The sequence below is a fragment of the Rhinoderma darwinii genome, chromosome 1 (assembly GCF_050947455.1).
Source record: "Rhinoderma darwinii isolate aRhiDar2 chromosome 1, aRhiDar2.hap1, whole genome shotgun sequence".
Lineage (NCBI taxonomy): Eukaryota > Metazoa > Chordata > Amphibia > Anura > Rhinodermatidae > Rhinoderma > Rhinoderma darwinii.
This window is the reverse complement of record NC_134687.1, coordinates 189,076,173-189,094,806: the sequence shown is the minus strand read 5'-3', so window position 1 is coordinate 189,094,806 and position 18,634 is coordinate 189,076,173. Positions and strand designations below refer to the sequence as shown.

At 39.6% G+C, this 18,634-nt stretch overlaps 1 protein-coding gene across 1 annotated transcript in view; it reads left to right on the top strand.

The window, feature by feature from the left end:
* Nucleotides 1–18,634, top strand: part of GRID2 (glutamate ionotropic receptor delta type subunit 2) — a 1,233,941-nt gene that overhangs the window by 708,582 nt on the left and 506,725 nt on the right. The window contains exon 7 of the mRNA XM_075860662.1: nt 7,231–7,392. Within this exon, the coding sequence (XP_075716777.1) occupies nt 7,231–7,392 (162 nt within the window). The remainder of the gene's footprint in view (nt 1–7,230; nt 7,393–18,634) is intronic.

Here is an 18,634-nt window from a genome sequence, read left to right as displayed (position 1 = left end):
AGGGCTTGTTTTTTCCGGGGCGAGTTGTATTTTGTAATTGTACCATTTTTAGATGCTTATAACATATTGATTAACTTTTATTAACTTTATTTTAGGAGAGAATTGAAAATAAGCAGCTATTCCAGCATTAATTTTCACGTTATAAATTTACGCCGTTTACTATGCAGCGTAAATAACATGTTAACTTTATTCTATGGGTCGGCACGATTACAGGGATACCAAATGTGTAAAGGTTTTATATGTTTTTTCTACGTTTGCACAATAAAAACCCTTTTAGAAAAAAATTACTTGTTTTTGCATCGCCGCGTTCCAAGAGGCGTAATTTTTTTATTTTTCCGTCGATGTGGCCGTACGTGGGATTGATTTTTGCGGGACAATGTGTAGTTTTCATTAGTACTATTTTGGGGTACATAGGACTTATAGATGAACTTTTATTTTATTTTTTATGGGGGGAATGGGAGAAAAGAGAGAATTTTGCCGTTGTTTTTTGCGTTTTCTTTGGACGCCGTTCATCCGGCGGTTTAATTAATGTGTTCATTTTATTGGTCAAGTTGTTATGATCGCGGGGATACCATATATGTGTATGTGTGATTTGTTTTGACCGTTTTATTAAATAAAACCACTTTTTGGGGCAAAAAAGTAGTTTTATTTGACTTTGACTGTAATTTTTTTTATTTTTTTTTTCACAAACTTTATTTAACTGTTTTACATTTTTTTTTTTAGTCCCACCAGGGGACTTCACTATGCGATATGCCGATCGCATATATAATGCTTTGGTATACTTCGTATACCAAAGCATTATTGCCTGTCAGTGTAAAACTGACAGGCAACCTGTTAGGTCATGCCTCTGGCATCGCCTAACAGGCAGATGCTGAAGACAGACCTGGGGGTCTTTGTTAGACCCCCGGCTGTCATGGAAACCCGACGGCGACCCGCGATTTGTTTGCGGGGGCGCCGATCGGGTGACAGAGGGAGCTCCCCCCTCTGTCAAACACATTAAATGCCGCTGTCACTGTTGACAGCGGCATTTAATGGGTTAAACTGCCGGAATCGGCGCGTGCTTCGATTCCGGCAGTTGCAGCAGGAGCCAGGCTGTGTATAACAGCCGTGCTCCTGCCGCTGATCGCGTGGGTAAACTGTCAGTACCCGCGCGATCACAGGACGGATATATCCGTCCTCCTGCGCGAACTAGCAGCTGCTGAGGACGGATATATCCGTCCTTCGGCGTTAAGGGGTTAAATTCTGCGTCTCAGCAGGGGATTTGGAGCCCTGTACTAGAAAAATACAGCTCTGACCTCTATAAAGATATATTAAGAAATTGATAAGCACAGTATTTTGTACTTACAGCATCTTGGTAAAAAAATAAAAACATAAAAGGTGTACAAGGGAGAACATTCACTTTAATTATAGTAAGGTGTACATTTAATGCCTACATGCTATAAATTGTATACACCGTACAGGTAACATTGTTGCTAGATAAATTATTTACAATTTAATTATTACATATTTGTATTTGGCTACAGGTCATTTGGCTTCATATAAATAAAAACAAGTAAAATTGCTGTGCTAGATCTCTCACCTGTACAGTGGTATTCAGCAGAATTTCCATTTCTTGTCTGAATGGTTTCATGTTTGAGAAGCTTGCATAACATATTGAAAGGGTCAATTATTCCCAGACGTACTGCAAATAAAGAGAGATGTGGAGCAGAACAGTTCATAATTAATAGTCTATCTCTTAAACAATGAAAGGTTTAATGAACCCACTTCTTCTTATAGTACATTAAATAGGCTAGTTCATTCCTAGTGAGAAATGCAATAGTTATAAATCAGTTAGACATGTTCTTTGAAAAAAAAAAAAAATCATATACCTATATATGTCATTGAAAGAGTAAAGGTGACAAGGGACTTTCATTTACATACATAAAGAAAAAAGTTGGAAAACTAACATTCAAAGTCTTTAACATACCAGTGACTGAATAAAGTCACTTTGCTAGAGTATTTTTATATTTTACATTTCCCAATATCATATCACATCCAATTTCCTGAAATAAAATCTGAAATGGCAATGTCACCTGGATGTATCTCATATTAATGTCAACTCTTGCTTCCTCTAGACTGTCTTAACTTTCACAAGAGTAAAAGAAGTATAGTTCATAATTTGTCACCAAAATTCTATTTGATGTACTAATAGACTTTAATGGGTATTCCCAACTTAAACATTTCTGGCATATCCATAGGATATGCCATACATGCCTGATAGATGGGGGTCCCAGCTCTATGGCCCACATCCGTCTGGAGAACCCGGCATCCAGGCAGAGAATGGAGAGGTGGCCGTGCGCGGCTCTATTCATTTATTCCTAAGAGGGTTATGAAAACCGCTGAGCTGTAGTATATATATATAAATATATATATATATATATATATATATATATATATATATATATATATATATATAAATATATATATATTTTATTTTTTTATTTATTTATATGTGCGATCCCAGAGCTGGGACTCGCATCTGTCAGATATTAATGACATATCCTGCAAATATGTCATACATTTTTCAGCTAGGAAAACCCCTTTGAAGTTTTGGGTGCACTGTACATAAGAATCATTCCCCTTTAAATCCCAACACACTGCTGAGAGCAATTTTATATATAAACCATGCCAGCACCTCTGACTGGCTGAGAAATAAGAGAAGCTTTATACTCAATGTATACTTCTGGATCACATTTGTCACTTCTAGAACCTCCTTTTTCTTTAGACCTGTTTGACCCACTGGAACTATGCTGTGACCCAGTACTATGCACTTCTCCTCAGGATTATTCCACGAGTAACCTAAACACAAGTTTTTTTTACCAAAGAAAGTGGTTGTTCGCAGTAATGTAAGGTGATTGTAAAGTGTGGCTGTCACACATGGTACAGAATCAGAAGGCAGTATCATGATAGAGAACAGGCAATGGTTGGCAGTCAGGGGCGTAACTAGGAAAGACTGGGCCCCATAGCAAACTTTTGACTGGGGCCCCCCCAGGTGCCACACGCAGCCCCCCTATAGTGCCCCCTGTAGATTGTGCCATACAGCACCCCTGTAGACAGTGCTATACAGTCCCGCATGTAGACATAGTCACACCCCACTTGTAGATACCGCCCCCTACCTCCCCCTTGTAGATAGTGCCATACAGCCCCCCTGGGAGATGCTGTTTCTCAAAAAAAAAATCATACCGACCCATTTCTCTGCAGATTATACATTGACTACAGTACTGATTAGAGGCAGAATAAACATTTACATTAAGTGACTCACCAATGACATCTCATATTCTAGTTATTTTTCTAATTTCTGCAGTTTTTAGCTCAGATGTCTTCAGCTTCTCACTTTTAAAACATTTCTGCACCTATAAACGAAGATAAAATTCTCAACACCGCCAAATATAATAGCGCCATACACTGTGTCCCTGATTATAATAGTACCATACACTGTGTCCCACACACACACTGTACCCCCTGTAGATAGTGCCCCCATAGCACGCCTGTAGATAGTGACCCCCATAGAGCCTGAGTAGATAGTGCCCTACATAGAAGCCTCTGTAGATAGTCCCCCACATACAGCCCTCTGTAGATAGTGCCCACATATGGACTCCCAGCTGCAAGGCAATAGTGCTAACCACTGAGCCACCATGCTGCCCTACATATAGCTTCCCCTATAGATAGTGCTCCACATATAGCCCACCTCTGTAGCTAGTGCCTCACATATAGCCCACCCCTGTAGACAGTGCCCTACATATAGCCCCTCTGTAGATAGTGCCCCACAGGTAACCCAACCCTGTATATAGTGTCCCACATATAGCCCACCCCTGTAGATAGTGCCCTACAAATAGCTCCAACTATAGATAGTGCTCCACATATAACCCACCTCTGTAGATAGTGCCTCACATATAGATACCCCTGTATATAGTGTCCCTTGTATAGCCCATCCCTGTAGACAGTGCCCTACGTATAGCTTCCCCTATAGATAGTGCTCCACATATAGCCCACCTCTGTAGCTAGTGCCTCACATATAGCCCACCCCTGTAGACAGTGCCCTACATATAGCCCCTCTGTAGATAGTGCCCCACAGGTAACCCATCCCTGTATATAGTCTCCCACCTATAGCCCACCCTGTAGTGCCCTACAAATAGCTCCCATATAGATAGCGCTCCACATATAGCCCACCCCTGTATATAGTGTCCCACATATAGCCCACCCCTGTAGATAGTGCCCTACATATAGCTCCCCCTGTATATAGTGCTCCACATCCCCACATATAGACCCCCCTGTAGATAGAGCCCCCACTGTAGATAATGGCCACAGTTTTAGTAAAAAAAAAACAAAACTTTAAATACTCACCCTAATCCCGTTCCTGCACCGTCCGGTGGCAATGCAGATCTGTTCTCTTCTGAGCAGGTCGGCTGGAGCTGAACGACGCAAGCGGCGCGTCGTGGAAAGGCGCTGATTGGCAGGGCAGAATGACTTGCCCTGTCAATCAGCGTCTTTCAACCACGGAAGCGGCGTGATTACGTCATTGCGCCGCTAGCGACATTGGAAGGCGCTGGTGGGCGCGGCAAGTAATTTTTCCCCGCCAATCAGCGTCATTGGAAGGTGGGGGCGTGTAGGCGGGCAGCACGGGCTATGGCCGCTACAGCGGTAGTTACGCCGCTGTTGGCAATCATGCACAGTTAGAAACAAAAGATGCAATGGAATCTGGACAAAGGGTCAGCAAGTAACTAACAAATATATATTGAGGTATACACTTTATACCAGCCAGCGATCTACTGCTCTCATTATCTCTGTTTCACAATGCTACTAAGGTCTTCTATATTTACATCTATTTGCATAGTCAATGCAGCAGGATAAGTTTTCTTTGTGACAGCAGAAGTAAATGGGAGTTAAAGCGGTTGTCCCACCATTAAATATCAAATTTATTGTATAGATCATAACATTTGTTAAGGAGGCTCTGTCACCACCCTATAAGTGCCCTATCTCCTACATAATCTGATCGGCGCTGTAATGTAGATAACAACAGTGGTTTTTATTTTGAAAACCAATCATTTTTGAGCACGTTATGAGCAATTTTAGATTTATGCTGGGCGTTTTTTAACTTTTGACCAACTGGGCATTGTAAAGAGAAGTGTATGACACTGACCAATCAGCGTCATACACTTCTCTCCATTTATGTCCATTTATATTCAGCACAGCGTGATCTCATGAGATCACGCTGTGCTGTCACGTACATCCACAGTAACTTTACTGAAGTGTCTTGAAAGTGAATAGGCATTGCCTCCAGCCAGGACGCGATGAATATTCACACTCCCGACACTTCGGTAAAGTTTATGTGGGACTTAATCACAGCACAGCATGATCTCGCAAGATCACGCTGTGAATGACAGCACAGCGTGATCTCGCGAGATCACGCTGTGCTATGTGAGTAAGTCCTACAAAAACTTTACCGACGTGTCGGGAGTGTGAATACACATCGTGTCCTGGCTGGAGGCAATGTCTATTCATTCTCAAGATACTTCAGTAAACTTAATGGGGGAGTATGTGTCAGCACAGCGTGATCTCGTGAGATGACGCTGTGCAGTGAATACAAATGGACATAAATGGAGAGAAGTGTATGATGCTGATTGGTCAGTGTCATACACTCCTCTTTACAACGTTAAAAAACGCCCAGTTGGGCTCTTAAGAAATGCATTAGCATAAATCTAAAATAGATCATAACCTGCTCAAAAATTAGGGAAAGGAGACTAATTCTGCTCAGAGCACCTCCCCAAACAGCACAGATTATCTGCAGCACCAAGGGGGACACATGGTATAATAAAAAAAAAATGATGAGAAATGTATGATGTATTTTATTATTCTTGAAATGCTACAAATGACTTTAAAAGGCTGTTAACTGCATTTCAGGACTTTTAGTATAAAAATCATTCATGGCAGAACACCGTTAATGAACAAAAATGTGTCCATAGACTAATATAGCCACCAGGAATAGATGATGTACAGCCCTTCCCTCAGAGGTCAGACAACATATGGATAAATGGACAGTGCTAACAATAGAACATCTTATTTTAACATGTACAGTAGGTTTCAGAATTAGAACCACTTTTTGCCTTCATATTTACAAGTTGTGTATGTGTCATAGTCATTGTCCATGAACATTTAGATTATTTACCTCAGGGAAATTTTCCAGTGTGTGGTGAAGTAAAAGGTTTGTACAGACATGGTAGCAGTGTGCAACTTTTAAAGCAATTTGAAAGATTATATTTGGGAATTACATATTAGGAAGTAGTTAATCTCTAATATAATTGTATTATTGGAGTCAATCCCATCCAAGAGACACCTATAGCTCCCCCATTTCCCACAACTTCAGTCAGGGTTAAGGTGCTCAACTTTTCCCAGAAGTTAGGTTCTGAAGCTAGTCTGGTGGTTAAATCTCTGGATAACGTTAGCAAGTGGAGAATCAGACCAAATGAGCAAGATAATAATGAGCAATATAAGTTTGCTATGGGCATAAACATGAGAAAGTCAGTAACGTACAAGGAAAACTATTCAAGGGATGAAAAAGTAGTATGTCAGAGAGTCCAGAAGTTAGGAGTCAAACAAGTATGGGTGTGGTACCAGGGATAAAATGTAAATGTAATCTGATAACCTAGGGTCGGTAAAAGATGTAGCAGAATCGGGTATGCGGTCCAGCAGCGGGTAGTACAGAAGTTTAGTAAGACAAATCAAAGTTATCTCTATACTGCATAATGTTCATTTTTTGGTCCATAGGTAGTTTTTCATAATACTCCCTGTAGTACAGGATGATATAATTGTATAATATGTATTCAGTTGTGTATACTGTAGATCCATAGAGATATGTGCCATGCTCAGAAGCAGCAGGTGATAACATAGTCTGTCCAAGGAAACCCCATTTGTTTTTGTTTTGGAAGCAGCATCTTCTCTTTTAGAACTATTCTAAAGGTCAATATAAAATGAAGCAGTTGGCAAGACATGGTGAATGAACACTCCATCATAAATAACAAAGCTTCATGTGACTAATTTAGAAGGAAACATTGTCCGATCTATCAGATGAGAAATATAGTTGCAAGACAATGAGTTTATAAGCAGCCAAAGCAATTGTGTTATGGTTTTTACTTAGGTCTGTCAGCTCTCTTCAAAAACTGAGGCCAATGATCGATATCTAATCCTTTACAGATCACCAACCTGTATATCTATGACACAGTGCTTTTGATGGCTAATGCCTTTCACAAGAAGCTGGAAGATCGAAAGTGGCATAGCATGGCCAGCCTCACCTGCATCAAGAAGAACTCAAAGCCTTGGCAAGGAGGTCGATCTATGTTGGAAACTGTCAAAAAGGTAACTTTTACTCCATCTTTCATCTTCATTATTTTCCAATGAGAGGAGAAAATGATGCTGGCTAAGGTACCTAATTTTAAACGCACATTACTCTTACTAATAGCTGTGCCTGTCAGAAACCTATAAGATTAGTTTAGATGACAAATTTGCCAACTAACATTTTTCCCACTGATGTTTGACTGTTAGATGCAAGGCTTATGACTTTTTTTTTAGTTGTAGAGATGTTTGCCATTTTGAGATCTATCTATCTATCTATCTATCTATCTATCTATCTATCTATCTATCTATCTATCTATCTATCTATCTATCTATCTATCTATTGTCTGTCTATCTCTATCTATCTAATACAAAGTTAGTCAACTAGCAGTAACACATTTCAAAAGGGCCATGCATACCACCATATACATTTTGAGACTGCATAAAACAATTGCAGCATGCTAATTTGAATGCTGAATACTGGACCAAGTTCTAATTTTAATGCTTCTAGTGGATAACTTGGTCCATGATATGCTACCCCACAAAGAACTTTTCAGCAGACAATATGGTGTGCCACTCAGTTCTGTTCATAATATATAATTTATCTCCTCCAATATTGTTTAGCAAAAACATACTGAAAGGGGTTGTGCACTTTGGACAATCCCCACTTCCTAGAAGGGTCCCTTGACAATGAGTTGATCACATAGTGTTCCCTTGCTTGAACCTCTAATATTTAGCTGTAATCTATGGGGAAACCTGGCAGTATGTGATTAATTTTCCTATAGCACCACCACAGGAGAACATAAGCATTACATCATTTCCATACAAATTAATAGGTTGTCTGTGTAATGCAGGACATGACAGGACCTCCAGAGCGCGAGATTCTCTTTGTAACCATTCTCCCCTCTGGCCCAGAGATGAGGATCCTGAAAAGCGGACCCCCTCTATTAAATCAGAATTTACTAATAGGGTATATGAAAGTGGGTTTTCAGAACTGGACAACCCCTTTATAGAGGTGTCAAGTTCAGCATGGTTAAACAAATATATTGTTCATGAATTTTAGTGCTTTATTGGGTTGGTGCTTAAATTATTAAGAGGACTTTGGAATTCCCAACCCACTTTCAATAATTGATCTAATGCTTGCAGAGTGAGGGCCATTGCTACTAAATCTCACTGAAGCATTCACTAAACCACATAATAAACTGCTTTCCAAGCGTTAGTTACATTATTTCTAAAACTTTTCATTAATTGCTAACAACCCCAATGAATTGTATCCTCTTGTCTCATTAAATGTTTCCAGGCCTCAATTAATTGCTTACCATCTCCTAGCTAATTGATCTTTAAGTACATGAATTGTTTCCCAACTAATGAATGAATGAGAAAGACGCAAAAAAATTCTGACAATAGTTTTTACATAACACACTGTAAAAATATTGTTTCATATTAATTTGATAAATACTAATGTGATGCTAATATCTAAGCTAAAATAGCAAAACAAGAAATTGAAAAAGAATATTTAACTATTTATACATATGCATGTGTTTAGATAAACGTGAAAGGTAGGTTCACAATGAAACATTATTTTATGCTTTTTTTCTTTAGACATAGATATAAATAAGCAGAGTACCTTTGTAAATATATTGTATTCCTTTTACCGCTCTGAGCTGCATTCACAATTTTAATGGTTGCTATTTTAAACACTCGACAAGCTTATTGACACAGGAACTAATAGCTAAGTTGAACACCAATAATGCAGTGGAAAACTTACTTAATGGGGATTTCCCACCAGGGACATTTATGACATATCCACAGCCCCATAAACCCCGTTCTACCTTTTTCTGCTTTCGCTACCTCCCGGCAACTTCCTGACTTTATGGTCGAGAGTTATGAAATCAGCGTAGCTCGCTGAGCTATGCTGTTTCCCTAAGTCCCATAGTAGTGTATTGCAGTTACGGAAGCAGCGTAGCATGCGAGCTACGCTGTTTCCGTAACAACTATTCAGTTCTATGAGAGTTGCGGAAACAGCGTAGCTCAGCGCATCTATCTGACATTTATGACATAGCCTGTGGATATACAGCAGACAAAAAATGGCGACAGCACACTGCGAACACTAATGTAACCTAAACCGCTAAATATAAATAAATATGCATTACTGCTAAATCTACTTACAGTAGGGAGATTCTTAGTGCGCATTTTGATCAAAAAGTGTTTTCCCACCTGCCACGTTAAGGCGTCCTCCATAGGTGGAAACCTACTCTGCACAAACACCCAGAACTGGGACTAAGCCTACATATATACCTGGGGATGGTAGGAACCAGCATTAAACTAATTAAAATCACCCAGGGCAGAATGGGAGGTGTGCAAGAACAAAAAATGGAGGCAATCACTAACCCCACATATATTAATCACATAAACACAACAAAAGTTTGAACAGCACAATCCAACAAAATGATACAAAATGTGTATGCAGGTGCAACAACGCCTGTGACTGCAAATATACAGCAGACAAAAAAAATGGCGACAGTACGCTACAAAATTTTGTGTCAGTCGTTGCTGGTGTCCATCGTGCAACAGATCCGTCACAGCATTGTGGCTTCCATTAGAAATGGAAGTCACAATCAGGAGTGGATTAAGGGTACAATGGGCCCCGGGCTGTTCACAAAGTTTGGGCCCCAAAACTCCGAAGATGCTGTACCATATATTTGCAGATTTCAGTTTAGGCGGCCACAGATCTGGCACGGTTTTTAATTTGCTGTAAAAGCAGAATGAGCCATACAGAAGAGAAAAAATAGAATACCTTGAGACACTAAAGGTCAGGAGCTTTAAATTGTTAGTAGTTTCCCGAAAAAAAAAATATGTGCGTAAATATAAAGAACCAGTCTCTCTTGTTTAACCCCTTAAAGTCCAAGCCTTTTTGTTTTTATTTTTTAATTTTCACTATCTGCCTTCCTAGGGCCATAACTTTTTTTATTTTTACGTTAATGGAGTGGTGTTTGAAGGATTATTTTTTGCGGGAGGAGATGTAGTTTTTATTGGCACCATTTAAAGTACCATATAATGGGTGAATTGGAAAAAACTTTGATTCCAGCATGGTTTTTTGGGTTTTGTTTTTACTGTATCTATATATTTACCTTATCTTAAGGTAAAAGTAGATTTAACATCTAATTTTACCTTAAGATAAGGTAAATATATACAGCCCTAGAACCAAGCTCAGTACATATATACAGTGCCAGAACCAAACTTATTACATGCATACAGTACCAGAACAAGCTCAGTACATAAATACACAGTCCCAGAACCAAGCTCAGTACATATATGCAGCACCAGAACCCAAGTTCAGCACATATATACAATGCCAGAACAAAACTCAGTACATAAATACAGCACCAGAACCAAGCTCAGTACATATATACAGCACAAGAATAAAGCTCAGAACATATATACAACATCAGAACCAAGCTCAGTACATACTGTATATGCAGCACCACAACAAATCTCTGTACATATATACAGCACCAGCATAAAATACAGCTCAGTCCTGAGCTCATTTGCAAATTCAGTTTAACCCCTGCCATAGAAGTTTGTAAGACACAAAATGACAGCTCCCAAAATAGCCTGAACAGTGGTTTCATTATTTGTTCTTTTCTTTTCCATCTGGTTCAGACCACTATGATAACTTCTCCCGGCCACAGCCCATTTCTGCAGAGTTTTCCGCTCAGATGTCTTCGGCTCCTCACTTTAACAACATTTCCGCACCTACCAAAATAAAATTGTCATGGTGCCACACTCTATGCCCCTGAATATAATAGTTTCACACACTGCGCCCCTGAATATAATAGCACCATGCTCTGTCCCCATGAAGAAAATTGTGTCAAACACTGTAAAGTAAAACACCACACACACTAACAATGCCCCCTGTAGATAGCGCCAGTCACAATGCCCCCTGTAGATAGAGCCAGTCACAATGACACCTGTATATAGTGCCAGTCACAATTCCCTGTGTAGATAGCGCCAGTCACCATCCCCCTGTAGATAGCGCCAGTCACAATGCCCCCTGTAGATAGTGCCAGTCACAATGACACCTGTAGATAGTGCCAGTCACAATGCCCCGTGTAGATAGCGCCAGTCACCATCCCCCTGTAGATAGCGCCAGTCACAATGCCCCCTGTAGATAGTGCCAGTCACAATGCCACCTGTAGATAGCACCAGTCACAATGCCACCTGTAGATAACGCCAGTCACAAAGCCCCCTGTAGATAAAGCCAGTCAAAATGCCCCCTGTAGATAACACCAGTCACAATGCCCTCTGTAGATAGCGCCAGTCACAATGCCCCTGTAGATATTGTCCAGTGTAGATATTGCCCAGTGTAGATAACACTCCCTGTAGATATTGCCCCCAATGCTGCCCACAGAAAAAAAGAAAAACATTCCCACCTTTACCTGTTCCCGCACCATCCGCCAGAGACACAGTACTGGTCAAACACCAGTCAGCGTCATCTGGCGTAACAACACAGTTGGCATAATGACGCCATCACAATGACTGCATCATTGTTAAAGCGCTGAATTGCAAGGCATGAACTAATAGTTCCCGTCTCGCCAGCGCTATAGTAATCAATTGTATGCACATCCTACAGACGCAGATACAATTGGGTGAGAGGTCCCGCTTCATCCCGGTTCTCTGAACCAGCTGTAATTTTAACAACCACTTCGGGAGAACCGGGATAAACTGGGCCCCCTTTCAACCTCGGTTCCTGGGCATGTGGATTGCCCTCATTATATCCACCCTTGGTCACAATGTAGATGTGAACAGTGTCTTTGGTGTTTTCTTTTTTTTTGTGGATTCTCATAAATGTGTTATCATACCTTGGTTTGTGAAATCTCCGTTTTATTTGTGTTTTTTAAAAAAAAAAAAAAAAACATTAAAAAATATAAAAACAGACGCAAGATGAGAAATGTTGGAAGGGCGGTAAAAGTACAAGCACTATCTCACATATCTGCCACCATTGTGAATTAATCCAACCCTTCTGGATCAAGGTGCAACAGTACATTACCCGTGTATCTGGGAGTGATATCGCACTGTCTCCTGAACTGATCTTGTTGTGGCTCCAACAATTCCAACCCTCTGGAAACAACCTGCCCACTATTTTACTCTCAGCGGCAAAATTACTAATCCCTCTTAATTGGAGATCAAAAGACCCCTACTGACTATAGACCAATGGATTGATAAGGTACACTAGCTCTTGAGAGGAATTGGCTAGCTGGGAGTTGGCTAGCCACATCAAATACCTGAAATTGTGGAAACCTTGGCTTGAATGCCGAAGCACATATCAATCACCAATTGCAGTTTAATCCCATATTATAGGCACTTGTTTTTGTTACACAGGCACTGAAATACACCTTGATCATGCATATCATGAGTTTATACTTGAATGCTACTCAATTGTAACTTGTTTGTAAAAACGAAACTTACTGCTTATTGTCACTTTTGTCACTGTCCTATGCCCCTCATATGCTCCCTAATGTTTAGAACACATGTAATGCATGATTTATGTACTGCATTGTAATCTTTTTGAATATTGAAGCTGTTTTGCCCCATTGTGTTGTTTAACTGATGCTTTTCATGTTTATAATAAAAACAGATTTGAGAAAAAAATAATTTAAAATCACAAAAGTCCTTTCTATTATTAAGTGCACTGTTTACATTGGACACAAACAATTCAAAGAAAATACTCAACATCAAATACTAGAAGGGATGTTTAAGAATAAAGTTGTTTGGCTAGGCTGAACATCTTTTTTTTCAATTCTGTTTTTATTGAAAGTTTTTCAAGAAGTAAACAAACATCCTATGTAGTATATAAACAGTGAAATTACTACAAAACATACCAGCAATGCATGTTAAAACTGGCATGTCCATGAAAACTTAGATACATGGTAAGTGGTAAACAGTTGTGCACTGAGCATAACGACAACCAGGGTGACAAAATTTATGAACAAACAAATACATATACTTACAAACATAGGACAATTTTGCTTCAAGCTGAGGAAGAGCAGATACTAACTGTAAGCCCTTTTGCACACAACCAATGTGCCACCCGTCTTTAATAGCATCCGAGTGGCACCCAATACTCTTCACGAACCCATTCACTTTAGCAGGTGAATCAGACCCGATTCTCCGATTCGTGGAAAGATAGGACATGTCCTATCTTTCCACGGATCACTGACTGGACTCGGTCGGCGCACACTGTCGTGTGCTTGAGGCATAAGAGGGTAAGGGAATGGTATTAGGATGTGTCCACCATGAAGAAAAGAGGGGTTATCATCCTTCATCAGTGTCGTGAAAACGACCTGGAGTTTGGAAAGGGTTGTTTTCTACGCTAGGCTGAACATCTTTAAACTAGGAACTTTTCTCTATATACACTATCTGCACCTCCCGATGCTCATTAAAATATAAAAATTGACAAGATGTATTCCTTTGTTTGCCTCTGGCTTTAAGGAACTGCTTTTACAGTAGAGATACACTCAACTCCCGAGGTTTGGGATTTTAGTTCTCTTTTAGCCAAAAGTGTAGATTTCACAAGAAAGAAAATATCATATTATAGGTGATTTTCTTCTATATATTATAATTTTTTGTATCTGTTACTGTGTGACAAGAATAAATTACTTTACAATATTTGTACTATTAAAAATGAGAAAAAAAACAGGATTTTGTAGAACTAGTGCCGAATGATACAGTCACTGAAAGTGCTGTAGGGAAGCACTTGCAAGGGAGCGAATCAAAGAAGAAAAGCGAAAGAGTGAATACTGAGCAAGGGTGCTTTGATTAAGTTTTGGTATAACTGCAACTGTTTAGTTACAGTAGTTTTCCAACTTCTAGAAATAGCCTTGACACACACAAAAAAAAAAAACAACAAATTTTCTAATCTGTCTAATGGGTGTGGAACCCATTCCCACAGCAGCTCTGCGCCATTGATTCCCATTGAGACATTATTTATTTCTTTTTTTTACTAAAGTTTTTATTGAATTTATTTTTTTAAAGAAAAACAACCAGAACTAGTTGCGGAGGGTTCTCTACATTAGGATCTCCTAGTCGCACATAGACATAGAATATAATTTACAAAACATACAAAACACAACAAACATCGCAGGGATTTATGGTATAATATACAAAGAATAGAAACAGGAGAAAAGAGCAGCGTTGATTTACATAGATTTACATGTAGCCAATTATAGGGCTAAAGGATAGAGCAGTAGGGTGTAAGGGCAACCGACAAAATACCTATTCTGGCTGCAGAGTCATGTGGAGAGAGGGAGGGAAGGTTCGCTCCAAGGTTTCCACATTCTTTCGAATTTGACTATCGAGAGGGTCTTAAAGGCCCATGACTTCTCCATATGATAAGAGAATTGAATTTGGTTAACTAATTCCGCTTTAGTCAAAGGGTCAGCCAGTTTCCATTGGAGAGCTATCATAAGTCTCGCGGCCATAATAATGTGTGATGCAACAATGCGCCCAGAGGGGGGAAGGAGGTCCACACCTAGAAAGCATAAAGCCAATCCACCTGAAACCGTTATCTGAGATGAGCTGAAAAGCAATCAACCATAGGGATGTGACAATTGGACATTCCCACCACATATGCATATAAGTACCCTTTGCTCCACATGCTCCCCATTGAGACATTATATGACCGTGCCAGCCTTTCAATTATTTTATGTAAATTTAAGGCTTGAAATCCCTTTTAAAAGGAATATACAGTATTGTGAGAAAATGCCCTATTGTTTAAACCATTTCTTTGTGTAAAACATATTTTTTTTAAAAAATAGGTGGTGTTTTTTTTAAAATTCTTTGTCATATAACAAAATAAAATAAATATTGACATTTTGCAGTTTTCACATTGGCCACTGAGCCTTACAAAAAGCTGATTCTTTCTTTTGTAGGGGTCACTTTTCAGCAGTCATCACATTATCATCACAGACAGGATTACACTGTATAAGGCTGGAGGCAGTTAACACAGGATCCACCATGGACCATAGGTGATGGGGACAGCTCACCTTCTTACTCTTCTTGTACAATAACCTCTGCAATGGTCACAGAGCATCCACACAAAATTCTCCCATAGAGTCATCTCCAGACTTCCTTTGTCTATGCGACTATGCGTACATCTCTGAACTGCTGTTTACAGAGTAGAGCAGTAGCTCGGACAAGATGGCTACCCTCATATTTATGTAAAGTAAATATAATAAAAATGTACAATCAAAAAATAAATCAAATTAGAAAAAAAAATAGGTTTCATTATCTGATTTTAATTAGCAACAAAAAATTGTGATATTTTCCCTTTAAGATGTAAAAAACACTTGTACTTCATTTACAATAAGAAGGAGAAACAACAAGTTTTTGTTTTTTTTTACTTCTCCCTGACTTTGTTTATTTAACAAGATTTTATGAATACCAAGGAGGAATTATACCTTCTAAAATATGAGTGAAAGGTTTAACACAGCACTGAAAAAATACTGGCAGAATGCTGTGGAAAAGGAGTACCCAGATACTGTACATAGACATTCTCCATGTATTACTTGGTTCAAGTGGGCATGTGTATTCAATGGGGAGAGGGGAATAATCCGGTGCTAGACACCTCTGGCAGTGGCTTATCTTCTGCTGGAACAAAGGATTGGGCATAGTAAAAACGCCTGATATTTCCTTATTCCGACATCTGCCATAAGGGTACATTTTGGACACCCCCATTCAGATCAGATAGTTAGCCCTTCCAGCTAAATTTGGCGGGTTTGGCCGACTGTCGGCTGATGTGTATAGTCACTTTTAGAATAATATGTGTGTGCATTACCAACACACTAGCTGTTAACCCCTTAATGACCGGGCCTGAAAAGACCTTAAAGAGGCTCTGTCACCACATTATAAGTGGCCTATCTCCTACATAAGGAGATGGGCGCTATAATATAGATGACAGCAGTGCTTTTTATTTAGAAAAACAATCTATTTTCACCAGGAGCGATTTTAGTTTAATGCGAATTAGTTTCTTAATGCCCAAGTGGGCGTGTTTTTACTTTAGACCAAGTGGGTGTTGTACAGAGAGTATATGACGCTGACCAATCAGCGTCATGCACTTCTCCCCATTCATTTAGTCAGTGCATAGTGACACTGCGTTGTTCGCTATGTGCTGTCTTATACTGTCCTATACATATTTACCTATACATTCCTATACATATTTACATTACTGAAGTGTTTAGACAGTGAATAGACATTCCTTCCAGACAGGACGGGATGTCTATTCACTATCCCTGCACTTCGTTAACGTTAGTTTGGTACTTACAGCAGAGCAAAGCGTAATCTCGCTGTAACCTGTCATTTACAGCGAGATCTCGCGAGATTACGCTTGCTCTGCTGTAAGTATCAAACAAACGTTAACGACAGAGTCTCTAATAACCAGCTAAATTTGTCGGTTTTTGCCTCTCTGCATTTCAGCAGCCATAACTTTTTTATTTTTTCATTGACGTGGCTGTATGAGGCCTTGTTTTATGCGAGAGAAATTGTATTTTTTTCCCCCGCAGTTTGGGGTAAAAAATATTTTTTTCCACAGCGTGAATATAGGAAAAAGTGTTTCTTGGCATTGTTTTTCTTGTTTATTTTTTATCCCGTTCATGTTTCACAGTAAATAACCTGTTAACTTAATTCTTCAGCATAATACGATCGCGTAGACACCTAATATGCATAGGGTTTTGTTTTTCTGTAATGTGGGGGCAATAAAATATATTTTATGCAAAAAAAAAAATCCCCTTTTTTGGGACTTTTTTTATTTATTTATTTTTTTGTTACTTTTTTTTAAATCCCATTAAGGGTCAACTTTATTTATAACTTTATTTTTTACTTATAATGTATTAGCATACTCCTGTGCGCTAATACATTACACTGTGTCACTATGACACAGGCTGCTGATCGGGCAGCACATAGTGTGCCCGAACAGCGGGCAAACTGAACAGACAGCCCTGGGGTCCTTTGTAGGTCCCCAGGGCTGACTGCAGAGGGATTCATCGGTGTTTGACCACATCACAGGAATCCCGGCGATGCCATCAAAGAGGGGAATTCCCTTTGATCATGCCGCGGTCACGGACTGCGGCAATCAAAGGGTTTAACAGCTGGGGTTGGAATGTTTTCCAACCCCAGCTGTGTTCAGGAGGCTGCTCTGAGATCAGAAGCTGTTTGTTACAGCTCCTGTTTAGAGGATGAGCGCTCACACGAGCGCTCATCAGCCTGATCTACAGTGGCACTGTAGACTGGGTACCTAAACTGCCTGACATCAAAAGACGGTGGGCGGTCGGGAAGGAGTTAATGCTCCTTTAATATTGATTAAAAAATAATTATCTGTAGTAGACAATATGACTCTATTCTACGTGTAATTTGGACATTTATTAAAATACAATTGACTTTAATGTTTATCGATATTTAATTAGTTAAAGGTGAGAAGCACTGCATCTGGGAAAATACACATATGCAAATAAGGAAGGAAGGAACGGATGGACGCAGGAAGCAAGGAATAAGGGAGCGTCTTATCAAGCAGTGTAGTGGGAGCTTGGCCTGACTTAATGGGGGAGATTTACAAATCAAAATGCACCAGAATTCTGGCTCAACTTTCACCAGAAAATTGGCATGCCTGCTGTAAACAAAATCTATTATGTGTTTTAAACACTTTTTAGACCTCACTAGACAGTTTTGAAAGTGTCTAGAAAACGAAGCATGGTTAAGAGGAGGATAAAAAAAGACAGATTTATTAGTGCCTAGCAAGATGTGCCAAATGTATAATACATTCTGCTTCGCTGTAAAAAATTAGGCACAGTTTCTGCCTGCTTAACTTTAGGACAGTAAAAATAAACTTCCCATAATATCTTTAATGCTACAACCAACCATAATGACTTTTATATATCCTATGGATCCAAACTGTTATGGAGATGGTTAAAGTGTTATTCCCATCTAAGGCATTTATGGCATATCCATGGCATATGCCATACATTTCTGATAGATGCGGGTCTCGGCTCTGGGACCCATACCTATCTCTTGCACCCCCGTTACCTGTCACCCAAGCCCGTCTCGCATTCTGGCGGAGATTTAAAGGAAAGGTATTCGATAATTGCGGAAACAGCCGAGCTCGCTGTGCTCGACTTTTTCTGTAACTCTCATAGAAGTGAATAAGAGATCTGAAGATAGGTGCGGGTCCCAGCGGTGGGTCAAGCATCTATCAGACTTTTATGATATATCCTGT